Raw genomic sequence first — 27,455 nt, forward strand, 5'->3', positions numbered from 1 at the left:
GTCTCCGGCGCTGCATTCGCTGTAAGGCAGCAACTATACCGCTGCGCCACCGTGACTCACTAACCAAACCCAATAAGCACTTGAGCAGCCATCATAACATTTGCACAACTTCAACATAATGGCAGATGGACACATAAAGCTGGAGTAACTCAACAGATCAGACAACATCTCTGGAGAAAAGGAATGGGTGACGTTTTGGGTCGAAACCCTTCTTCAACAAAATGGCACCTGAAGAAGAGAATTAAAACCACCATTATCAAGAAATGATTTGATCTTTGGGTTTTTTTCTTCACAGAGAGCAATGAGTGTCTGGAACATGCTGCCAGGGACGGTGGTTGGGGCAGATATTATGGTGGCATTTAAGGAGCTTTTAGATAGACACATGGATAAGCAGGGAATTGAGTGATATGAATCGCAAGCAGAAAAGGTTAGTTTAACCTGGCATGAAGCTCAGCGCAGTTGTCTGAAGAGTCAGTTCCTACTACGTATTGTACGTGGAAGCAAAGAACTGCAGATGCTGGTTTATACCAAGGATATACACAAACTGCTGGAGTAACTCAGAGGTGATGTTTTGGGTCAGGGGTCCTTCTTCAGACTGAATGTAGTGAATGGAGGGAGGGGAATGGTGAAGGGAGTACGATTCTATTTTCAATATTCTACATATTATTCAATGTTCCATGTTATTTAATTATTCAAATTTCTTAATATTATTTTGTATAATTTCAAAATACAGTATTAAGTTTTTTTCATAACATTCATAACAAAAGGATTTGAGTATAGGAGCAGGGAGGTTCTACTGCAGTTGTACAGGGTCTTGGTGAGACCACACCTGGAGTATTGCGTACAGTTTTGGTCTCCTAATCTCCGAAAGACATTCTTGCCATAGAGGGAGTACAGAGAAGGTTCACCAGACTGATTCCTGGGATGTCAGGACTTTCATATGAAGAAAGACTGGATAGACTCGGTTTGTACTCGCTAGAATTCAGAAGATTGAGGGGGGATCTTATAGAAACGTACAGAATTCTTAAGGGGTTGGACAGGCTAGATGCAGGAAGATTGTTCCTGATGTTGGGGAAGTCCAGAACAAGGGGTCACAGTTTAAGGATAAAGGGGAAATCTTTTAGGACCGAGATGAGGAAAACTTTTTTCACACAGAGAGTGGTGAATCTGTGGAATTCTCTCCCGCAGAAGGTAGTTGAGGCCAGTTCATTGGCTATATTTAAGAGGGAGTTAGATGTGGCCCTTGTGGCTAAAGGGATCAGGGGGTATGGAGAGAAGGCAGGTACAGGATACTGAGTTGGATGATCAGCCATGATCATATTGAATGGCGGTGCAGGCTCGAAGGGCCGAATGGCCTACTCCTGCACCTATTTTCTATGTTTCTATGTTTCTATGTTTTTAAAATTAAAAATTTCTGCTGTGTTGTGACCAGTGTTTCGTTTCTTTTGAATCATACAGATGACAAGAATGCGTGCTTTAAGAATTGTGAAATATTTTGCTCCATTCCTTGTCGCTCACTCCTCAGTCCCAGTTACTACCACAGTTTTGGATTGTCGGAGAACTATATCATTCTCTTAGAACAGCCATTTAAACTGGATATACTCAAAATGGCAACAGCTTACTTCAAAGGAGCAAACTGGTCCAGCTGCTTGGGCTGGCATCCAAAGGAGAAGGTAGGTTGTTGTTTGTTTTCCATTGATCTTGTGGCTAAGTTGCTGATTTGGCATCCAATGACCTGGAGCTTTGATCCAGAAGCAAGCGACTGAATCTCACTTGGCAACTGGAGAATTTAAATTTAAGTAACTAAATAAAACTGCAATCAAAATCATTAATAAGTGGTGCAGGAACAGGTCTGTTGGCCTCCTGAGCTAGTCCCACTATTCATTATATCCCAGCCCTCATTCCCTCTCCAGTGCCAGTTCCCCTTCACCTTTCATTCCCTTCAAGGCGACAAAGTACTCCATCACCATAAAATTCAATAAGTGGTTCACCTGTATCCACCTGGATAAAAATTGTGCCTATTCTATCCAGTCTGGGCTTTACAGTATGTGACTTCTGGCCCACCATTATAGTTCAGTTAATAATCTCTTGAGTTAGAGGCCAATTAAATGTAAATACTAAACGCTTGCATGTAATATGAAGGAATTGCAGATGCTGGTTTATACTAACGATAGACACAAAGTGCTGGATTAATTCAGCGGGTCAGGCAGCATCTCTGGAGAAAAAGGATAGGTGACGTTTCAGGTTGAAACCTTTCTTCAGACTGAACGTAGGGTGGGGAAGAACTGTAGGTGAGAGAAGTTGGCATTGTCCTCCGATTACAGTGCCCTCCATAATGTTTGGGACAAAGACCCATCATTTATTTATTTGCCACTGTACTCCACAATTTGTGATTTGCAATAGAAAAAATCATATGTGGTTAAAGTACACATTATCAGGTTTTATTAAAGGCCATTTTTATACATTTTGGTTTCACTATGTAGAAATTACAGCTGTGTTCATACATAGCCCCCTCCACCCCCCCCCCCCCCCCCCCCCCCCCCCAATGCCAATGAAAGTCAAAGAAGCCATTATGAGACTGAGAAATAAGAATAAAACTGTTAGAGACATCAGCCAAACCTTAGGCTTACCAAAATCAACTGTTTGAACATCATTAAGAAGAAAGAGAGCACTGGTGAGCTTACTAATCACAAAGGGCCTGGCAGGCCAAGGAAGACCTCCACAGTTGATGACAGGAGAATTCCCTCTATAATAAAGAAAAACCCCCAAACACCTGTCCAACAGATCAGAAACACTCTTCAGGAGTCAGGTGTGGATTTGTCAATGACCAGTGTCCGCAGAAGACTTTGTGAACAGAAATACAGAGGCTACACTGCAAGATGCAAACCACTGGTTAGCTGCAAAAATAGGATGGCCGGGCTACAGTTTGCCAAGAAGTACTTAAAAGAGCAACCACAGTTCTGGAAAAAGGTCTTGTGGACAGATGAGATGAAGATTAACTTACATCAGAGTGATGGCATGAGCAAAGGATGGAGGAGAGAAGGAAATGCCCAAGATCCCAAGCATACCACCTCATCTGTGAAACACGGTGGTGGGGGTGTTATGGCCTGGGCATGTATGGCTGCTGAAGGTACTGGCTCACTTATCTTCATTGATGCTACAACTGCTGAAGGTAGTAGCATAATGAATTGTGAAGTGTATAGACACATCTTATCTGTTCAAGCTCAAACAAATGTCTCAAAACTCATTGGTCGGCAGTTCATTCTACAGCAAGGTATTGATCCCAAACATACTGCTAAAGCAACAAAGGAGTTTTTCAAAGTAAAAAAATGGTCAATTCTTGCGTGGCCAAGTCAATCACCCGATCTGAACCCAATTGAGTGTTCCTTTTATATGCTGAAGAGAAAACTGAAGGGGACTAGTACCCAAAATATGCATAAGCTAAAGATGGCTGCAATACAGGCCTGGCAGAGCATCACCTGAGAAGACACCCAGCAACTGGTGATGTCCATGAATTGCAGACTTCAAGCAGTCATTGCATACAAAGAAAATGAACAAAATACTAAACATGACTCCTTTCATTTACATGACATTGCTGCCTCAAACATTATGGTGCCCTGAAATGGGGGGACCTATTACTGATAATGCCGCAGAACTGCATTTGAGTCGTATCATATTCCTGTGCTCATATTTCCAGAGTTTGATTAAAACTACACCTAGTTCTAAGGGAAAAATACTAACCTGATATAGACACAAAGTGCTGGAGTGAATGCTTCAGTCTGAAGAAGGGTGTCGATCCGAAATGTCACCCTTTCCTTCTACCCAGAGATTCTGCCTGTCCCGCTGAGTTACTCCAGCATTTTGTGTCTATCTTCGGTGTAAACCATCATCTGCAGTTCCTTTCTACACAGTACTAACCTATTGGTGATAGTACTCCTGTTTTGGATCTGAAAGGGTGTGGAGTGGAATTTTAGCATTTAGTCCAGCAAAGATGAAGCAAAAGTAAAATATTTGTAAACCTGTGCGTGCCTTGGAAGGGAATATGCAGACGGTGGTGTTCCCTGTGATAGCTGCCCTTATCCTTCAAAACACCAGTAGAATCAGTCTTGGAATTATTGCAATTCATCTTATGGATGATAACACGAAAGCTGTGGTGAAGGTATTGAATTATTCCATCAGACTCGTGACATGTAGATGGTGGGAAATGTTTAGGATGGCAGGAGGTGAATCTCTCATGCAGATATACAATTATGAAAGGCCTCGATAGGGCAGCCAGTCAGAACCATTTCCCAGGGTGAAAATGTCAAAGACTAGGGTGTAAAGCTTTAAGGTGAGAGGGGCGGTTTAAAGGAGATGTGCGGGGCAAGATTTTTACACAGAATGTGATGCATCTCTGGAATGTGCTGCCACAGTGGTGGTGGAGGATAATATAATAGTGGCATTTAATAGGCTTTTAGATAGGCATGTGGATATGCAGGAAATGGAGTAATATCAGTTCAGTTTTATTTGTCACATGTAGGTTAACACGGGGTCAACGGTACAATGAAATGTGTTTGACAAGACAACTGGTCACCTCAGCAATTATATTACAAGGATAAAATTAAGGATCATATGCAGGCAGCAGAGATGAGTTTAACTTAGTATCATGTTTGGCAACATTGTGGGCTGTACTGTTCTATGTTCAGATGGTTCACCTCATGATCTGCTCTTATTGCTGCTCTTTTTACGCAGCTGGTTCAGTTGGATTTCTGGCCAGGGGTGAGCCTAGTATGTTGAGGGTGGATGAATCGGTGATGGCAATGACATTGAATGTTGAGGGGAGCAGGTTTTACCTTCGTTCGTCAGAAGTGGTCATTGTCTGGCAGGCACTTGTGTGCCCAGCCCTGAAGCTGCTACATGTTGTCCCTCGAGCATTTCATCAAATGCTTTGCGTGAAAACAATTACTTCTGGAGGCAAGGTGGCACAGTGTTGCAGCTAGTAGAGCTGCTACCTCACACTTCCAGTGATCTGGGTTCAATCTTGATCTGCGTGTTGTGTGTAACTTCCACGTTGCCCCTTCATGCGTCTCCTCCAGATGCTCTTGTTCTTCCCCACATCTCAAAAAATATGCAGAATGGGTAGATTATTTCCCCCCGGTCTGTAGGTGAGAGGTAGATTCTGGGTGGTGTTGATGGGAAAGTGGGGAGAGTAAAATGGGTTAGTAAAGGATTCATATAAATGAATAGTCAGCGCATTGCCAGCGGTCAGAACGATCTGCTTCTATGCTGGATCTCTCTCATTCTATGCCACTAAATTCATCATGATTTTTTGGATGTGCCATACGCCTTGTTTTTCATAAATCAGTTTATGTAATATATTCACACATTCCTGACATCGTCCCTTTAAAATGTGGACACATTTGGAATTCTTGTGTTTGCATTTTGAATATTTACATGAGGTTCACCATTAACAGAGGTGAGCCCTCTCGCTCAGTCGAGCAGTGAAGCCGTATAATTTTACATTGACTTGAATCTACTTCATGCTCCCCTTGAATCTCTCTCAATATTTCAGCTGTGGGGCATGTATCGAAATTGGAAATTCCTCAATGGATGTAATGTGGTCAAAGATAAAAGATTCAGTTGCATGTAGCATCTTTCACCAAGTAAGGACGTGCCAATTTACAAGACCTGATATTCCTCTTCATTGTAGACACTGTTTTTTAACATAGAATCACAGCAGCTCACCTGTCTAGCCAACAACAATAAACCACAATAGTATGACATGATTTATTTTGTGACCAAGGAATAAATATTGACCAGAATGTCAGGAAGAAATCAGGTGGGGTTTTTTTTCATATTTTGTTATGGTGTCTTTCAATTCCACTTAAGAGAGCAGGTGGATCAACATCTTCTTTTGCCTTGATTTATCTTCGCAATAGGAAGATGCTATCTCTAACTGTAGCATTCCCTCATTACTGTCCAATATCTAGGGTAGGACTTAAACCCATAACCTTTGACCTAGATGATTGAGTGCTAACCAACCACATTGGCATAAATGTAAAATTGGAACTTATGGTACATTTGTGAATGTAAACAATAGATGTACAACAAATATGCACTTCTTAAAATGGACACCCTTATTTGAATTACTCCTGATTGCCCAGAGTATTTCACCAGCCCCTTTTCCTTCAGGGGGTAGGGAAGCATTGTTGGCTGCCTCCCAGTGTAAGTGTAAGCCACTGGACCCTCCAAGGTCACTGCCTAATCTCCCAGGCTCAGAGCGAGTCTTTTTATTCCACCTTTGTGGAAGGTGCTACAAAAGCTGCTGCACATTCCTGTGATGCCTCCTTTCTAGGAGAGGTGATTACAATAAAACAGTAGACTGGGTCTCCAAACTGTGTTTTATGTTGGACCTCTCGATTGGCTGATGCAAAGAGTTTCACCGGCCATATTCCGTGTTAGCCATTTGCCGGGCAAACATTAGGCAGAGGCATACCAGGACCAGCATAATAGTCATCCATAAAAGAATCAGAGTTTGTTGGTCTTTACCATCCATCACAGACAGATTAGATTTGTTTAGTTTAGTTTATTGTCACATGTACCGAGGTACAGTGTTGTGTGCTAACCAGTCAGTGGAAAGACAACACATGATTACAATCAGGCCATTCACTGTATACAGGTACATGATAAGGGAATTTGGCTATTTGGACTCGCTTTAGTCCTCATCCATTCTTCTGACAAACATACCATTATACTGCATTAGATTTATAACTCAAGTTTTACGTAAAAAGTCCAGATCGGGATCTTTTTGAATGAAATGTGGAACTTAGTACTTTGTACTTAAATTAATTCCCATTTATGATTTTCAGACCTATATTCATATCATAGACAGAAGAACGAAGAAGGCTCTACCCACAAAGTTCTACACAGATGCACTAGTGGTTTATCATCATGTCAATGCATATGAAGAGAACAACCATTTAATTTTTGACATCATCGCATATGAAGACAACAGCTTGTATGAAATGTTCTACTTGGCAAATATGAATTTGGTTGATAATGAATTTGAAATGAAAGGCAAATCCTTCACTCTTCCATACTGCAAAAGATTTGTAATTCCCTTGGATGTCGATGAGGTAAGCATTCAACTACATTTCTGCAATAGGTTGTGACTGTTAACAATGTATATTGTCGAATAGTGAAAGGCCTGGATAGGGTGGATGTGGAGAGGATGTTTCCACCAGTGGGAGAGTCCAGGACCATGTCTTTTATGAGATACACAGTGTTTTTTACCCAGAGTTGGGGATCAAGAACCAGAGGACATAGGTTTAAGGTGAGGGAGAAAATATTTAATAGGAACCTGTGGGGCATTTTATTTACACCAAGGGTGGTAGGTATATGGAACAAGTTGCCGGACAAGGTACAGTAGTGGAGGCAGGTACTATCATAATGTTTAAAAACCATTTGGACAGCAACATGGATAGGATAGGTTTAGAGGGATATGGGCCAAATGCAGGCAGGTGGGACTAGTGTAGATATAGCATGTTGGTCAGTGTGGGCAAGTTGGACTGAAAAGCCCGTTTCCACACTGTATAACACAATGACTCTGACCCATCCAAATATGTCTTGACGGTTAAAATGCCTTCTGAAATGGCGTACTAATTTTTCTCAAGGGGCAGTTAGGGATGAGCAATACGGGGTGGCACAGTGACATGGTGGCACAGCGGTAGAGTTGCTGCCTTACAGCGCCACACACCCCGGTTCCACCCTGACTATGGGATGGGAGATTGCAACCTTCACGTGGTCCGCCCTGTTTCGACGAATGCAATCAGCCTGGCACGCACAATCAAATATGATCAAATAGAACAAGTTGTCCCGCAACTTTAGGCTGTGCACGCCAGACACAAGAAGAAGACCCTGACTATGGGTGCTGCCTGTACACAGTTTGTACGTTCTCCCTGTGACCTGCATGGGTTTTCTTTGCGTGCTCCGGTTTTCTCCCACATTCCAAAGGTGGACAGGTTTGGCTTCTGTAAATTGTAAATTGTCCCTTGTGTTTAGGATAGTGCTAGTGTACAGGGTGATTGCTGTTCGGCGTGGGCCAAAGGGCCTGTTTCCGCGCTGTATCTCTAAAGTCCAGTAAAATGTAAATACTGACCTTGTTAATGATGCGCTAAGAAAAACGAATAACAATTCTCAGTATCTGCACATAATTCCAATGTTACACAATTCCAGTGCTTACAGCAGTCTTGAGTGATTATTTTCTGAAATAAATCCTTTGAGAACTATAGAACTTGAAGATTACATACTGAAGGGGTACAGTTTGTTCTTGCCAGGATGCTTAATAAACAATTCCCTGAATTTGGATGAAATCAAAATACTGTGGGAGAAGCTCTATCACAGATGCGTTGGTCTTTGCCAGCAGTAAATATGAATAAGCTGTAAGTTGCAGGAGATATTTTTTGAAATTATGATTTCTTGCCTGTTGATGTTTCCACTGGTGGGAGAATCTAGGACCAGAGGTCATAGCCCCAGAATTAAAGGGCGCTCTTTTAGAAAGGAGGTGAGGATAGGGTTGCCAACTTTCTCACACCCAAATAAGGGACAAAAGGTCAAATTCCCCATGGCAATTCGTTGACCGACTCGGCCGTGGCTGGGTGAATGATGAGTTGGCCCGGGTGCCGGACTTCACACAAAGCCCAGCCGGCGGGTCAGCTGAGGAGTTTTGGCCCACGCGATGTTGCGCACAAAGTCCGGCACCCCATCCAGCTCATGAACCGATGATCGGCCATGAGAAGGAGGGGTGGTGGTGTCGGCGGTAAGCGAATGTCCGAAGGTCGGACAGCTGGCCGGGCTGCCGACCAATGGGGCCACGGGCGAGTCGCTGCTGCTGCATTCCATGGGCTGCACTATGTCGGGACGGGTGAGGCGGGGCCGGATGCTGCGCTCCGACCCGATAGTCCCCTCCACCCGAGTAGTAGCAGTCAAATGCAGGACAAACCAATTTTGCCCGGCTAATACAGGACAGTTGGCAACCATAGCAGAGGAAGAACTTCTTAAAGGGCCTGGCCCACTTAGGCAATTTTTCAGCGGACTGCCGGGGATTGTCAAGTTCGCGGCACTCGCCTGAAAAACCGGGAACTGGAACGGCAACTGTCAGAGTGAAACACACAGACACGCACCGTGATGAGCAGGAAGGTTAAGACGGCTAGCACAGTGTACGTAGGGTAAGCCCTTTAAAAGAGGGGGGGAGAAGGGGTGGAGACACTTTTTAGAAACCAGACAACTTTTAATAAGCCAGAGATACACAGCTGTGAAGTTTGGCGGGTGTTTAACATTACCGGTCGGTTATCCTTGGTTCTGAAAACTCATGTCGGCAGGGAGTCACCTGCATGGTCGTGAGAGGTCTCCTAGTCACCCAAAGAGTCGTAGCGTCTTTCTGGTCATCGCTGAATTTTTAACATTGAACATTTTCGGCGACCTATGACGGGTGCCGGCAGTTGCCGAAAAAGTCGCTTAAGTGGGACAGTCAGAGGGTAGTTAATCTGCGGAACCTATTGCCACAAGAGGGCTGTGGAGGCCAAGTCAGTGAATATTTTTAAGACGGAGATAGACAAATTCTTGATTAGAACGGGTGTCAAGTGTTATGGGGAGAAGGCAGGAAAATGGGATTAAGAGGCAGTCATGATTGAATGGCGTAGTAGACATGATGTGCCGAATGGCCTAATTCTACTATAATTTGTGAACTTAGAAACATAGAAATTAGGTGCAGGAGTAGGCCATTCGGCCCTTCGAGCCTGCACCGCCATTCAATATGATCATGGCTGATCATCCAACTCAGTATCCCGTACCTGCCTTCTCTCCATACCCTCTGATCCCCTTAGCCACAAGGGCCACATCTAACTCCCTCTTAAATATAGCCAATGAACTGGCCTCGACTACCCTCTGTGGCAGGGAGTTCCAGAGATTCACCACTCTCTGTGTGAAAAAGGTTCTTCTCATCTCGGTTTTAAAGGATTTCCCCCTTATCCTTAAGCTGTGACCCCTTGTCCTGGACTTCCCCAACATCGGGAGCAATCTTCCTGCATCTAGCCTGTCCAACCCCTTAAGAATTTTGTAAGTTTCTATAAGATCCCCTCTCAATCTCCTAAATTCTAGAGAGTATAAACCAAGTCTATCCAGTCTTTCTTCATAAGACAGTCCTGACATCCCAGGAATCAGTCTGGTGAACCTTCTCTGCACTCCCTCTATGGCAATAATGTCCTTCCTCAGATTTGGAGACCAAAACTGTACGCAATACTCCAGGTGTGGTCTCACCAAGACCCCGTACAACTGCAGTAGAACCTCCCTGCTCCTATACTCAAATCCTTTTGCTACGAAAGCTAACATACCACTTGTCTGATTATTGCACAATTGGGGACTTTAGCAGAGATATGTTAAATTCTGTGTGAAATTTCTGCAGAGTTTCATTTGAGTGTTGTCAGAAAACGGAAATTAGAACTCCATTGATATTGTTAATAGTTAATCTTTATTTTGCGAACACACCTTATGTAAAACACAAATGTTGAATTCACACTGAGGTGCCCGGAAGTTCACCTTGTATGGCAATTTATTGATACTGTCATGTAGCTTAATGAAATAAATGACCTCAGTTATACAAACTGTTGTAAAATAGCCAGCTGCAACAAATTTCAAAAGTGCTTTCACTGCTCTGTAGGGTTTTTCAAATAGAGAAGGTTTCAAATTGATCTCCACTGGGTTTGGTCAGTCCCAGCTTGGGCCAATGTAGTGTAGCAAGACTGGCCTGGGCATCTTGTCATAATAGGGAGGAGATTGAAATCCAAATGGGGAGATTGATCATCTGCCAACTTTAAGTAATCCCGTTGGAAGCTTGCAGATGTAGTCTACTGTGTGCAATAGCACTGTGGGAATACGCTGCTTCTCGACAGATTCGGGGTTTAAGGAGATATAAAATGGAAGGCGTACATTAATTAATTGTTGCTTTCTTAGAACATAGACTTGGACACAAACATTGTCAGACTCCATGGAACCACGGCACGGGCACTAAAGCAGCAAGACGGATATGTGTACTGCACACCTGAAGTGTTATTTGAAGGTAACAAGTACTTATGTTGTGGCGTTGACAGGAAGGACATTTATGCTGAATAAAGTGAAATATTTATTTTAGTTTCGAGACATAGCGCGGAAACAGGCCCCTCGAGTCCACACCGACCAGCCATCCCCACACATTAACACAAGCCCACACACATAGAAACATAGAAAATAGGTGCAGGAGGAGGCCATTCGGCCCTTTGAGCCAGCACCGCCATTCATTGTGATCATGGCTGATCGTTCCCTATCAATAACCCGTGCCTGCCTTCTCCCCATATCCCTTGACTCCACTAGCCCCTAGAGCTCTATCTAACTCTCTCTCAAATCCATCCAGTGACACTAGGGACAATTTACACTTATACCAAGTGTACAAACCCAAGCCAATTAGCCTACAAACCTGTAATTCGTTGGAGTGTGGGAAGAAACCGAAGATCTCTGAGAAAACCCACGCATGTCACGGGGAGAATGTACAAACTCCATTCAGCAGCCTCCATAGTCGGGATCGAACCCGGGTCTCTGGCGCTGCAAGCGCTGTGAGGCAGCAACTCTCCCTTTATTTATCCCAAGTGGGAAATTGATCTGCCAACAGTCATAAAACAAAAAATACAAGAAATTAAATTAAAGCGGCGAGTGGAAAGGATTGGGGATGTGCAAAGATTGGGGAGGGGGACAAGGGTCAGTCTACCCCGCAATAGAAGGGGGAGGAGTTGTACAGTTAACGACTGCAGGCACGTTGAAAGTAGCTCAGGTTTTGTGGCAACTAACACATTTTAAGAGCTCAAAATGGTAAGGACGTTATAATTAAGAGTGATCTAAAAAGACATGATGTGGGAAATATTTAGTGGGTCGGCATGTTTTATTTTTGTATTAATACTCGTTTATTTCTCTTTTAATAGTCAACAGATTAACGTCACGTTATAATGAAACCTTGGTATCAGAGTTATTGATTGATTGATTATACCTTTAATAATCCTTTACAGGAAATTACAGTGCCACGACAGCTTCAAGACAGACATAACACCACACATTTCCTCAAATAGCTTCCATACTTAACAAGTTAAAATACAAGTTAAAATACAAGTTAAAATACAAGTTAAAATACAATGAATGAAAAAAAGTGCAGTTATTTATGCGCATTATATAACCTTATAGCAGCTGGTATACAAGACTTCCTATGTCTCTCAGTTTTGCACATTGGTGCAATCAGTCTCTGACTGAAGATGCTGCTCTTGATCACCTTCAGGGCATGGAGTGGGTGAGTGGGGTTGGTCATTATTGAACCCAGTTTGTTCAGAGTTCTGGCCTCTGCCACCTGCTGGACCGTTCGTTGCTCAGCCCCGACCACTGCGCCGGCCTTCCTGATCAGCCTGTCCAGTCTGTTTTTGTCCGCTATGCGGGCGCAATCTCCCCAACAGGCCACAGCAAAAAACAGAGCACTGGCCACCACTGAATGGTAGACACTGCACAGCAGGGGTTGGCAGATGTTAAATGACCTCAGCCTCCTTAAAAAATACAGTCGACTTTGTCCCTTCCTGTACACCGCCTCCATATGACCCTTCCAGTCCAGCTCACTGTCAAGCTGCACACCAAGGTACCTGTGGTTAGCGACCACCTCCACCCCAGTGCCCTTAATGGTGATTGGTGTTGGTTGAGTCCTCCTCCTCCCCCTCCTGAAGTCCACAACTATCTCCTTGGTTTTTGTGGTGTTAAGATGGAGGTTATTGTGTGCGCTCCACTCCACAAAGTTGCTTATTATGTCTCTATACTCCTCCTCATTGCCCCCTTTGATGAGGCCGACAACAGCTGTGTCATCCAAAAATTTCTGCAAAAAGCAGCTGTTGGTGTTATATTGGAGATCCGTGGTGTAGATGGTAAACAGGAATGGAGCCAGCACAGTTCCTTGTGGAGCCCCTTGTGGAGTCCGTTAAACATCAATGGAAGTAATAGAAAAGGAAACAACAACAAATAAGGGATAATTAGGCGGGAACTCATAAGCTTCTTGGCCTGCTGATTAGAGTCCAGATTAAGAGGCTGGCAGGAGAAATACTACACACTCACCAAGCACAGTGGGAGATTGCGGTCAAATTTCAATGAATGAATCTCGGGGAGAAGCATTCAGTGAGTTATCTAACCTGGCATTTGGGGACACGTTTCTTTTGCTCTGATGGTCCCATTAGCATAAATCAGTGAGGGATAAGGAGCCCTTCCAGCATCATGGCTATCATTTCCATCTACAGTCATAGAGAAATAAGTTAGGAAGCAGGCCCTTCGGCCCATTGACTCTCTGCCATTATCAAATGTCCCTTTACAATTATATTCATTACTCTAATTCTGTGGGCGGCACGGTGGGGCAGCGGTGGAGTGGCTGCCTTACAGCGCTTACAACACCGGAGACCCGGGTTCGATCTCAACCTCGGGTGCTGCTGTCTGTGTGGAGTTTGTGCGTTCTCCCCATACTGCGTGGGTTTTCTCTGAGATCTTTGGTGTCCTCCCACACTCCAAAGACGTACAGGTTTGTAGGTTAATTGGCTTGGTATAAATGTAAATAGTTCCAAGTTTGTGTAGGATAGTGTTAGTGTGCGGGGATCGCTGGTCGGTGCGGACTCGGTGGGCCGAAGGGCCTGTTTCCGCGCTGTAGCTCTAAACTAAACTAATCTGATCTACCCTAGCCCGTTTTATCCTTGCTGCATTCTCTTCTAATACTGCTCACCTACACACAAGGGGGTTTTACAGTGGACAGCTCATCTACCAACCTGCATGTTTTTAGAAGTGGGAGATGGTCATGGTTGCTGGAGGAAGCCAGCAAGATCTACGGAGAATGTGCAAACTCCACAAAGACAGCCAAGGATGTAGATTGAACCTGGGTTGCTGCAGCTATGATGGAGCAGCTTGATTAGATGTGCCACTGTGATGCCCACATTTTAGCCATCACCTCCAATAAATAGATTAGTTAGTAAAGTAGGGTTCATGGCATGCTCTTAAGATCGCAGTAGGGATTAGAACTTGGTAGTTATTTGCTGCCTTTCAAGAACTTGGAAGTTTGAGATTCTATACAGAGAGAATCATGGAATCATGCAGCATGGAAATAGGCCATTTGGCCCAACTCATCCATGCAACTAAGGCCCTTTCTAAGCTAGTACCATTTCCCTGAATGTCGACAATATTTCTCAAAACATTTCCTATCCATATACCTGTCCAAGTGTCATTCAGATGCCTCAACTATCTCCTCTGGCACCTCGTTCCATTTACCACCACCCTCTGAGTAAAAAAGTTGCCCCTCAAGTTCCTAGTAAATCTTGCACCTCTCACCTTAAGCCTATGTCCTCTGGTTTTTGATCCTTGGTTCTTTATACACCACTTTTATAAGACATTTTTAATCTAGATGTGTAGAAGTTGTGTAGAAGCTTTCTACATTCCAAAGAATGAAGTCCTAGATTGAGAAGACAATGATGAGTCAAATTAAATTGAGTTTAGTTTATTGTCACGTGCATATCGAGGTACAGTGAAAAGCTTTTGTTGCATGGTAACCAGTCGGCGACAAGGCTATATATGATTACAATCGAGCCTTTCCAAGTGTACAGATACATGATAAAGGGAACACAATGGAAGTTTGTTCTCTGTTCAGGCCCAAGAGCATTCCCAATCTTAGGTAAACTATGAATGGGAAAGGCAGGAGCATGGAAAATGGGTAGGTAGTTAACATGTTTAAAATTGTGCTGCTGCATTGAAAGCATATGAATCAATTATCAGTTTTCCAACTGTATTGATCCAGAAGAAATATGAATTACTGTGTTAAACAGAAAATAAAGTCTTAACATTTCAGGTATAAATTGAAGATTCATACTTATTTGGTAAGATAAATCCTTTAGAATTACAGTAGATGCACAGTAATGCAAATTAATTGCACCACCTATTACTTTTGTCCAGGAATAGAGCTTCCTCGGATAAACTACGATTACAATGGCAAGATGTACAGATACATTTACGCATCCAAAGTTCTGTGGCAACCAATCCCAACAAAGGTAAAATTATAAATATATACGATACAAATAAAATGTAACACGGGGGATAGTGTTCCATGCCGTGGGATTCTTCAGCATTGAGTGGTCATTGCTTTTTATGAACTGAATCGAATCATTTGTATCTTTCAAACGGGCGGTGATTTTACTCCTCAATTCCTGTACCTCTGCAGTCGAGATAGACCACTCGATTAACTTTTTGTAACTTTGTCGGCCCAAGAAACGTGGCGACTCTTTCTGTACTGCCTGGGTGTGGTCTGCCGTAGGAATTTACTGGATTGTATGCAAAAACAAAGAATGTCACTGTACCTAGGCACATGTGAGAATAAAGTATCATTGAATCATTGAAAGCCCTTGCAACCATGCAAGGTCTGCATCATAGACTGGCTTGTTTCAGCAAGACCTTAGAAGACCTACACATGCATTTGATTTTGAGACTCGAGAGACTGCAGATGATGGAATCTCGAGTGAAACACAAACTGCTGGTGGAACTCAGCAGGTCAGGCAGCATCTGTGGAAGGAATGATTAGGTGATATTTCCATCAGGACCCTTGTTCAGACTGATTGGAGAAGGGGGGAGAAAGTTCATAACGGGCCTGTCCCAACAGCATGTGATTGCATGCGTCTAGCGTGACCAAACGTGGTGGCTTGAGGCGTACGACCTCGCGGGGCCGGTCCCACTTCCAACCGCGGAGCTGTCTGGAGTTGTGCGGGTCTGGTCCCGACATCATACTCACCAATCAGCTGGGCAGGAGGCGAGCCGACTGAATTTGGACGTCTCACGGCGTCGGGCGGTTACGTCATCACGCAACGGCACGCCGGGCGGTGACGTAATCGCGCAACGCCACGCGCTAGGCATACGCCGTCAAGATGCTGCGTACGGCGTCAAGACGCTGCTTACAGTGTTGAGATGCTGCGTACGTCCGTAGAGGCGCTGCGTACGGCATCAATGCGGCTGTGGGCCGACAGGCCGTTGCCGCACTGAATCTTTGGACAGCGTCAGTTTTTCAGAGTCCCGCGCGATGTCGGGACCAGCCCCGCGCAACTCCATACGGCTCCGGCGATCGGAGTGGGACCGGCCCCGTGAGGCCATACGGCTCAAGCGACCACGTTAGGTCGCGCTCGCCGCATGCAGTCGCATGCTGGTGGGACAGGCCCTTAAGTCATATGAGCAGGAAAGGTGGAAAAGGGAGGTCCATTTGATTTATTTGGCAGTACCATTTGCCTTCACAGAAGATGTATGTATTTGCACAGGTTTACCTTCCATCCAGAATTAGTTGGCCTTGCAGTGCGAAACAAATCTATGTTATATTTCTGGCACGACCTTTGGTAGGCATGTATTTTACCGCAGGCACACATACAAAAGTACTTAAGCATCAACAATATCTGAATGTTGGCACATTCAAGTATAATTTCCTAGTATTGTAATTTTGCAGCCAGATGGTACTGCCTTTCATCTTTACTGGCTGCTGTAATAAGTGGGGAATGGATTCTGACTTGAGTAAAATAATTTCTATTCCACCTAGTTCACAAAGCAGCACCAGATTCACAAGCTCCAATGCAGTCTTCTGCATCTATTCTGTGCGCTGAACAATGCACAACTACAAGGCCTGACTTTACATAGAGACAGACACAAAATGCTGCAGTAACTCAGTGAGGATTTACGCTGAGTTACTCCAACATTTTGTGTCTTATCTTTGATTTAAACCAGCATCTACAGTTCTTTCCTATACAACTTTACATAGAGACACATTGCCCGAGGAAGAGTTTTGAACCAACGTGAAGTCTGTCCATTTCCCTCCGCAGATGCTGCCTGGCCCGCTGAGTTCCTCCAGGCGCTTTGTCCCGAATTTACATACTTGCGCGACAGAGATTGGACGCAAGTTAAAACTCAAGGAAACGGGTAGAATGAATACATCTCCAAGCTCCGCAGGGAACGGCAAGTCCTCTCGTGCCTTGGAATTTCATTCCCCTTCCTTCGAGTCTTTCCCACGGACCTTATATCTGCACCGATCCTTGTGACGACATCTCTTGTGCTATTGGGCACTCTGGAAGCTGGAAGCGTCTTCCTGCGCGGAAGGAGTTGTAGATCAGTGGCAATGAGAGTGACATGGTGGTTAAAATAGTCACTCGCATCTTGTCCAGTCCACCCAACCAGCCAGACCACCTGCACTCCATGGCTCTTTTACCAGTCAAGTCTCTTCAACTGTTGGTGGCCCCGTGACGCAGCTGTTAAAGCTGCTGTCTCACAGTGCAGAGACCCTGGTTCAACCCTGTCTGTGTGGAGTTTGCACATTCTCCCTGTGACTCCGCGGGTTACTTGAGGAAGCTCCAGTTTACTCCCACTTCACCAAAGATGTGTGGGTATGTAGATGAATGGACTTCCGTAAATTATCCTTAGTGTGTAGGGTAGAGCTAGTGCACGGGTGATCGCTCATCAGCGTGGACTCGATGGAATGAGGACCCTCTTTCCATGCTGCCATCTCTAAACTAGACCGACCTCCGGTGCTGTCCGTGCGGAGTTTGCACGCCCTCCCTGTGATGGTGTAGGTCATCTCCACGGGTGCTCCATTTCCTCCCACATCCCAAAGATGTGCGGGTTTGTAGTTTTGTTGGCCCCCCCTCTGTAAATTGCCTCTCGTGTTTAGGGAGCAGATGAGGAAGTTGAAAAACATGGAACCTGTGCCAGTGGGTGGATCAATGGCTGGGCAGAAGGGCCTGTTTCCATGCTGTATCTTTAAACTTAACCTAGGCTTAAACCCACATTTGTACAAACACTTAGTCTGTAACCTCGTCTGACACAAGCTTTTAAATTTGTATTAAGAAATTGCCTTTAGATGCTCTCATCGAACAAATCAATTAATTAATTAATTAGTGGATTGATGCTTTATTATCACTTGACAAGTCACAGTGAAATTCTTTGCTTGCGTACGTACCCAAGGTAAGCAAAAGTTGCCACATGTGGGGGCTGACAAAGTATACACAGTATCCACGCCAGATCCCCTCTTGTTCTCCCCCTTCCCCCACCCACCCCCCTCACAGTGTTCCCCCCGGCCCCCCAAGCCGGGTCCTCCTTTGTCCATTGTTCTCCCCCCCCCCCCCCCCCGCTGATTCCTCCTTTGTTCCTTCCCTCGGCAAGGAACAATCGTCCCCTTGTGCAATTGCATTTCTAGTGTGTTTGTTATATCTTTGGGAGCTAACCGTTAATCTGCACTGCCCCACTCTGTCTGGGAGGAAATACAAAGTGCGTGAGTCGGTGCAGGACAGTAGCTCTGTGCCAGATGGTGGTGGGAGCCTGAATTTCCTTTCCTATTCCGAAGTTTATTTATTTTTCAGCATTTAAATGCAATTAATGGAAACGGACTCGCTTAAAGTCGTTCCACTGCATGCTGTTGTCATTATGTCTAAAAATCCTTTATTCTTCCAGATAATTAAATGTGACATTCTGACCAGGAGTTGCCTGGAGTGGGAGGAAGAACATTGCTGGCCCGCTGAGCCAGTGTTTGTCAAAGCTCCGGATGCCAAAGACGAGGATGATGGTGAGGGTTCCTTGGCTAAAACCGATGCGAGCAGCCGTACAAAACTCTGGTTGTAGAAGTAATTAAAAGATGAGTTTTGAAGACAATTCATCCCCCCCACCCCCAGGCACAATCCACCAGAAAGGAAATGAAATGGTGAAATGGATTAACATACGATGAGTGTTTGACGGCACTGGGCCTGTACTCGCTGGAATTTAGAAGGATAAGGGAGGACCTCATTGAAACTTACCGAATAGTGAAAAGCCAGAATAGAGTGGATGAGGAGAGGATGTTTCCACTAGTGGGAGAGTCTAGGACCAGCGGCCATAGCCTCAGAATAAAAGGACGTACCTTTAGAAAGGGGATGAGGAGGAATTTCTTTAGTCAGAGCGTGGTGAATGTTTGGAATTCATCACCACAGAAGGCTGTGGAGGCAAAGTGAATGGATATTTTTATTGCGGAGATTGGCAGATTCTTGAATAGTACGGTTGTCAGGGTTTATGGGGAGAAGGCAGGAGGTTGGGGTTGACAGGGAAAGATAGATGAGCCATGATTGAATGGCAGAGTAGACTTGATGGTCAGAATGGCATAATTCTGCTCCAATAACTTTTGAAGAGCATCTAGCACCTCAAATAGTGAGTAACCTGCTGAGCAATTTGCATAGGCCGCGATAGGAGGCTGAGTGTGCAATTCACAAAGGAATGTGTAATGTTTTAGCAGGCCAACATTCCCTGGCGCTTGGATGTCCAACCAATAACACTTCCAAAGTTGGTTCTAACGGTATTTTTTGAGCCACAACATTCTTACGGCCTCTATTCTAAATCCTCACCACCACCCCAGCAGGCTTTCCCTGACAAACAAAAGCTTCAGCTGATTCCTTGTTGGTGCCAGCCACACAACCAAAAACACTCTTCAGCGGGACCCTCACCTGAAAATACTTCAGTGATCTCCAAGGTGGTCTTAGCTAACATCTACGGACACCTACGGGTTCTTACGAGCTCGCTACTGACATTACCCGACTTTCCCCGAGTTCGAATCAAGGGGAAAACTCGGGAGAATTCGTGAGTAACTCAGGAAAGTGGGATAGGGCCTTAACTCAGCGGGACAGGCAGCATCTCTGGATAGAAGGAATGGGTGACATTTCGGGCCGAGACCCTTCTTCAGCTGTTCCTGTCAGCTCCTTGAAATTGAAAAATGTTTTAAAATTGGAAGCTCAAGATGTAGAATCACTTTGGTTGGAAATAAGAAATGGTAAGGGTAAGAAGTATCAGGTGGGAGTATTACTGTATATAGAACTCGTTATAGTGGGACAATATATTTTATGAAATAATGAAGATTTGCTGGGGAAGTATGCAGTTTCATGGTGGATTTTAATTCCCAGATGGATTGGACAAATCAAGTTGTCTGAGGGCAAATTCATGGAAAGTTTTTGGGACCATCTCTTAGAGCAATACATCAGGAAATCAAACATGGAGTAAACTTTTAAAATCTAGCTTTGTCTAATGAGACAGGATTAATTGATGATCTCAATGTAAAGGATCCTAAGGGAAAAAAATGTCCATAGTATGGTAAACTTCAAATGCAGTTTGAGTGAGGCAAACCTGGGTCTGATAAACGTGTCCCTAATTGTCATTTTTCTGATCCAAACATGCACGATTTTTCGAGAGAGATGCTTTCCATCTTTGATGATTGAGTCCTTACCAATTTGGCTTCTGAAAGATCTAAGAAAGTACCCCATTGTTCTGGATACTGTAGCACAGGCATTTCTCCATTATTTTAGTTGCCTGATTAATTCAAGCCATCGATCTTAGCCTCAAAGAATGCAAGGCTAATTTATGCAATCTGACCTCTTGATTTAAACTTTTACCCCATGGTATCTTTCTGGTGAATCTTGGATGTAACCCATCCAATGCATGTTTCTTGTGACCTTTCATGCTCAAACTTGAACACAATGTTCCAGATGAGGTTCGATCATGTCTCTGTGCAACTGAACTGTCACTTCCTCAATTGGGAACTCCTAACCTGTGGGTTTTTGCCAACATTCCACTGACCTTTGGTTACATTTTGTACCTGTTTCTTATGTTTTAGTGACTTGTACACACGGGTGCCTTTATCTCTTCCACCAGCCACAGTTCCTAATCTCCTATCATTGAAACAGATACAGTGGTGGGTGGACTAAGAATAAAGAATGCGTTAACTGGAGAATTGTGCAATGCTCTATGTATGAAGTAGAAGAATGGATTATACAGATCGAGGTCAAAGGTTTATGGGCTTTCACGAAGTGTGTAGATTCCTGCCATATAATGGTACTCTGATATTAATAGTTCCATGAAGCTAATAAAAAGGAGGTGTAAATGCCAACAGCAAAACATTTCCCATTATTTGTTATCTGGAAAAATGAGAGTGATCATTAGATCTACTTTATAGTTAGCAAATCTGAACGACATTCACTCTTTGTGGTTAAACAAAGACCTGAGATTCATAATAAGTCATTGCTGGCATGAAGCATTCTCCAAATTGACATTAAATGTTTTCTGGATCAAAAGAACTTTACCTCACTTTAGTTCAAGTTGAAGTGAGTTTATTGTCATGTGTCCCTGTATAGGACAATGAAATTATTGCTTTGCTTAAGCACACAGAACATGATAGGCATTTACTACAAAACAGATAAGTGTGTCCATATACCATTATATAAATATATACACACATGAATAAATAAACTGATCAAGTGCAAATAACAGAAAATGGGTTCATAATAATCAGAGTTTTGTCCGAGCCAGGTTTAATAGCCTGATGGCTGTGGGGAAGTAGCTATTCCTGAACCTGGTTGTTGCAGTCTTCAGGCTCCTGTACCTTCTACCTGAAGGTAGCAGGGAGATGAGTGTGTGGCCAGGATGGTGTGGGTCTTTGATGATACTGCCAGCCTTTTTGAGGCAGAGACTGCGATAAATCCCCTCGATGGAAGGAAGGTCAGAGCCGATGATGGACTGGGCAGTGTTTACTACTTTTTGTAGTCTTTTCCTCTCCAGGGCACTCAAATTGCCGAACCAAGCCACGATGCAACCGGTCGCGTGGAATATGCAGTGATTTACTGCAGTTTCAAAATAAATGCAGTGTGAATCCAACTTTAGGGCCAATTTTAAGCAACAGATGAAGTAGCAGGTTACTTTGTGGTCTGCATGCACTTCAGGATCCCATTAATACAGTATAGATAGACACAAAATGCTGGAATAACTCAGCAGGGTCAGGTAGCATCTCTGGAGAAAAGGAATAGGTGACGGCTCGGGTCGGACTGAAAGATAGAGAAGGCCAGAACAAAACAGGGTCGGCAACAGATGACCTAAGGAAGGGTGGAGTCCATATACAGTATAGATTGTATAACAGTGTAGATTGTGTATTGTATACAGTATACAAATAAATTGTTATGTTAAGGCTTGCAAGCAAAGAATTTCACTGTGACTTGTCACATGTGACAATTAAGTTATTCATTCATCACTAACCAAAAAGTCAGATCGTGGGCATTTATAATTTATTGTTAAAATGATTGAATATTTCTGCCAAATGATTTACATCTGTAGCAGTTATTTATTAGGATAATAATAGTATACATTTGACGTGAGAGTGCATTCAAAGATCTTTGCATTCAAGGTTTCAAGGTCAGTTTATTGTCACATGTACCAATTAAAGTGCAGTGAAATTTGAGTTATCATACAGCCATACTAAGTGAAAAGCAACAAGACACACAGCCACATAAAATACAAGTTAACATAAACATCCACCACAGCGGCTCCCCACATTCCTCACTGTGATGGAAGGTAATAAAGTCCAATCTTCTCCCTCTTTATTTTCCCGCGGTCGGGGCTGTCGAACCATTTGCCGTCGGGGCCATCAAAGCTCCCGCAGCCGGCAAACCGAAGCCCTCGCGTCGGGGAGCTCGAAACTCCCTCGTCGGGACGGTTGAAATTCTCCGCGGCTTGGAGCTCCTGAATCAGTTTCAAACCAGGGACCGCGGGCTCCACGATGTTCAGGTCCACAGGCCCCCGTGGTAGGAGCTCTCCACAGTCGATCCCCGGCAAAGGGATCACAAGCTCCACGGTGGTAAGTCCGCGCCGCGCCCGCGGTTGAAGCGCCGGGTCGGTCTCCAGGAATGGCCGCACCACTCCACGATGTTAGGCTGCAGTGGGGACGGAGATACGATACGGAAAAAAAATCGCATCTCCGTCGAGGTAAGAGATTGAAAAGTTTCCACAAGTCCCCCCAACCCCCCACATAAAACAAACCAAGGAACACTAAAACATCCTCTTTAACACGTACTTAAAATAACAAAAAGAGAAGGACAGACAGACTGTTGATGAGGCAGCCACTTGCTGGCACCACCTAAATCAAAGTAAATACTGTACATATTTAAAAAAATCATTAAGTATACCTTAGATTTAAGTTTTCCTCTGTATACCTTTTCAGGTGTCCTGTTATCTTGCATTGTATCTACTGATGCCAAGAAATCTTCATTTTTACTTGTGCTTGATGCTAAAACATTCAAAGAAGTGGGCCGAGCTTCTGTTAGCGCTGATATGCATCTGGATCTTCATGGTATATTTATTCCCGAGACGGAGCTAAGCGCAAACATTTAAAAGTATGCTGCCTGTGAAGGAGAACAATTGGATGGCCACTCTATTGAACTACCACACTAGCAAGTTGTTGGACAGAAAATAAAGGGCAGAAAACTCTTGTATCTTGCGTTGGCAAACTTCCTGTGAGTAACGAGAAATTAATGGCAATTCAGATTCAGTCCTGTTGGGTGAAGCTGTTGTGAGAAATGTTTTCAGTCAATCAAGTCATTTCGCAACCAAAATGCAATAAATGTACAAATAAGGAGAACGCCAATGTGAGCATTCAGTGATCAGGGACATAAAATAGAATTACGGTTGACTGGAAGTTAATTAGTATATTTTAAATGGATTTATATGTACTAAGACATGATTTAAGGTTACAGATATTAAAGCATTGCCCTACTTTCTAAGTGATTTTTTTTGCCATAAGATAAGTAGTCAACATGAAAGCCTACTGTAAGATAATTTAGCAAAGGCTTTGATGGTTTGTGTTCGAGCTAAAATGTCTAATTACTGACATTTTCAATTGTGATCAACAGAAAAATGTCAATTTTTGAAGTTATATTTCCATCATACATTATATAAATATAATTTAATGCTTTCAAAATAATTGAGATTGTACATAGTTATGGAATTGAACCAACCTGCGTATGTTTAAACAAGAAGGAGAAACTACAACAATACACATATTGTTACTGTTTAAGGGAAGACAGTGTCAGGAAAAATAGCATCACAGGGTATGAAAATAAAGAAAGGTTTTGAAGCCATGAAATGTGGAAAAGGACATAAATGGAATGTAAAATGGATAGCTAACAAGTAGACCAATGAAATATTTATTATTTTAATTATCTCATTGAATTGTTATATTTCCCAGTCGCATTGAAATCTAATTGCCAAACCGATGATCAGGTTCACAACTAGATTTATGATCAAGTTCCTCAATAGCCTCATGTATAACATAGCTGCTCAATGCTCAGTGTTGTTTCACAGAAGGTTGTGAACCTCTGAAAGAGGGGCTCCTGAGAAACCAACAACATGGATCAAAGTCATAGCTTGTAGCGTTTGCAAAAGTCACCCCATCAGCTGGAATGGAATTCTAACTCAGCGCTTAAATGCATGGCATGTGTTGTTAAAGTTGCATTTGGAATGACAATACGAAGATGGCTATGTTCTAGATTAATATATTGTTGCCCAAATGTTGGGTGAAGTGTGTAAACTGTCTGTGCTACGTGAGGATATGCATTGGGCAAGTGTACAGGGTCCTGCTATTTCAATCTGATGGATGAATTTCCTCTGGTAAGTAAACTAAGGGAGAGTAACATCAATAATCTTCTTGTATTGTCATGTTGCTGAGTCATTGTCACTGTCACCCAGTGTATATACATAACAGCAGACCAGATTTTATCAAAGTTATTGACATTTTAGTATTCATTATCACTGAGCAATTGTAAAATGATAGGTTAAGTGGATCAATAATCTATTGGAATGATATGTTCTTGCTGCATCTGGGTTATTAAATCAGAAATCACTTGCCACATTTTATTTTCTATAAAGAACGTGTATGTTTTGAAATTTGAGGAAATTTAAAGATATCTGCACCAAATGAGCAATAAAATATCATTTATTTACAAAGCTGGAGTGTCGTATTAATCCTGCCCATACTCTGCATTACACCAGTGGGGAATCAAATGTCTTCTCATGCAAGTGTAAGACCAATAGCTCAAGTTTAGTGCAACTCTATCCTTCAAATCTGCTCCCTTAAACAATTGTGCCTTTTTGGAACAATGATCATACTGAAGTTCAATTTTGAATAACTTCCTGCAGCTGAAGAGAATTGATGGCAACAATCATCGTAAGAAAACAAAGAACACCAAACGTACTAATCCAATGAAACAAATTTGGGTTAGCTTTCATACTACTTCAAGTTGTGTAATCCATGCTGTTACCTTTATCATTAACATTTCCATTGCTGACCTAGAATCAATGCTGACACAATAAACTGCAGATGCTGGAATTCCTCATAGAACACAAAGTGCTGGAGTAACTTAACGGGTCAGGTACCATCTCTGGAAGATACAGATAGATCTTGTTTCTGGTCGGAACCCTCCTTCAGTCTGAATTAACGCTGTTCTTCTTTTATTTTTATTTCAAACATATTTATTCCCATGTGTTTTGTCAATAAGAAGAAAATAAATGTGTTTTTGGAGCATTTATAAGGTGACCTTCAGGTTCTTTACAGGAATTCCCAAATCCTTTGTATTCAATGCGGTGCTTTACAAGTGCAGTCACTTTTTGTTGATTATGTGGGATACACAACCTGGAAGCAGGCTATTCAGCCCAAGCAATCCATGCTAGCATTTATACTTCACTCAGTCCGATTCCAGTCTTTCCAAATCAATCAACTTAACCAATCATTCCCTTTTCCCTCTAATGTCTGATCAGCATCTCCTCAAGAGTGTAGAAACTATTCATTTCAATGCTCTGATGGAACTTCAATACTGTGGATTGGATGTTCAACACTCTAGGATAGATGGTGTAGCTGGGTGTCAGGCACCAAAGGACAGAGCAGCTCGAGGATATCCTATAGATCCATCCTTTAGACCGTTGATTTTAGAGACACAGTGTGCAAGCAGGCCCTTCGGCCCACCCAGTCCGTGCCGACCAGCGATCACCCCATACACTAGCACTATCACAAACCTGTACGTCTCTGGCGTGTGGGAGGAAACCAGAGCATCCGGAGAAAACCCACGTGGTCACAGGGAGAAAGTGCAAACTCCATACAGACAGCACCCATATTCAGGATTGAACCCAGGTCTCTGTGCTTACTGTCATAGAGTAATAGAGTCATACAGTGTACAAACAGGGCCTTTGGCCCAACTTGCTGACCAATGTGCCCCATCTACACAAGTTGCACCTGCCTGCGTCTGGACCACATCCCTCTTATCCATGTACCTGTCTAAATGTTTCTTATATGTTGTGATAGGACCTGCCTCAACTACCTCCTCCAACAGCTCACACCATACACCTACCATCCTCTGTGTAAAAAGTTGCCCCTCGGGTTCCTATTAAATCTTTCCCCCCTCACCCTAAACCTATGACCGCTGGTTCTCGATTCCCCTACTCTGGGTAAAAGACTGTCTATCTATTCCTCTCATGATCTTGTACACCTTTACAAGATCCCCCCTCATCCATCTGTGCTCCAAGGAATGAAGTCCTATCCTGCTCTACCTCTCCCTATAGCTCAGACCCTCGAGTCCTGGCAACATCCCTGTAAATCTCTTCTGTACCCTTTCCAGCTTAACGCATCTTTCCTGCAACAGGGTGACCAAAGCTGGCCACAATATTCTAAAGGTGGCGTCACCAAATTCTTGTACCAATATCTTGTTGAGTTGGCAAGCTGCTCATCGCTAGTCTAGTGGTACAGTCTATGCGGTATATCTGTGGGTGGCACAGGAGAGTTGCACAAGAGCCACCTCATCAATATGATCATATCCTCCTTCCACTGCTTTGAGATTTCAATGGCCGGAAGAAGCACGAAGCAAGAGTGTCTGCTCCTCATGAGGGTGTAGGAGAGAGAAATGTTTCCCAAACTCCCTACCAATCAAAAATTCTCTGCACTGTATCTCTCTCCCAGCAAATTTATGGGCAACACGGTGGTGCAGTGGTAGAGCTACTGCCTTACAGCGCCAGAGACCCGGGTTCGATCCTGACTACGGATGCTGTCTCTACGGAGTTTGTTCATTCTCCCCGTGACCGTGTGAGTTTTCTCAGAGATCTTTGGTTTCCTCCCACAATCCAGACGTACAGACTTGTACCTTAATTGGCTTGGTATAAATACAAATTGTCCCTTGTGCGTGTAGGATTGTGTTAGTGTGCGGGATCGCTGGTCGGCGCGGACTCGGTGGGCCGAAGGGCCTGTTTCTGTGCTGGATCTCTAAGCTAAACTAAACTAAACTGAAATTATCCTGAACTGCATGCCCCCTGGTTATTCTCCCAGTCAAGCTATGCTGCACAGGGAATATTCACTTTCACGACCCCTGATGCCAGTGCCCTTTCACACCAAGCTTGTGGACTAGACAAAGTCCTTGAATAGCTGCCAAACCATGACCCGTGGACTTTAGTCACTTTAAGAGATTTTAAAAAATAGCAGCTTGCAAAAATCAGTCAACAACCCTGTGTAAATAGTTGCTATAGCTTCAGTGAGGCACTTCCATCTG

At 43.6% G+C, this 27,455-nt stretch overlaps 1 protein-coding gene across 1 annotated transcript in view; it reads left to right on the forward strand.

The window, feature by feature from the left end:
• Positions 1-24,866, forward strand: part of bco1 (beta-carotene oxygenase 1) — a 40,167-nt gene extending 15,301 nt beyond the window's left edge. The window contains exons 6-11 of the mRNA XM_033035761.1: positions 1,459-1,673; positions 6,849-7,115; positions 10,990-11,095; positions 15,019-15,113; positions 18,538-18,649; positions 23,090-24,866. Coding sequence (XP_032891652.1) covers positions 1,459-1,673; positions 6,849-7,115; positions 10,990-11,095; positions 15,019-15,113; positions 18,538-18,649; positions 23,090-23,259 — 965 coding nt within the window. The 3' untranslated portion in view covers positions 23,260-24,866. The remainder of the gene's footprint in view (positions 1-1,458; positions 1,674-6,848; positions 7,116-10,989; positions 11,096-15,018; positions 15,114-18,537; positions 18,650-23,089) is intronic.
• The last annotated feature ends 2,589 nt before the right edge of the window (positions 24,867-27,455 follow it).

This window comes from Amblyraja radiata, chromosome 17, assembly GCF_010909765.2.
Source record: "Amblyraja radiata isolate CabotCenter1 chromosome 17, sAmbRad1.1.pri, whole genome shotgun sequence".
Classification (NCBI taxonomy): domain Eukaryota; kingdom Metazoa; phylum Chordata; class Chondrichthyes; order Rajiformes; family Rajidae; genus Amblyraja; species Amblyraja radiata.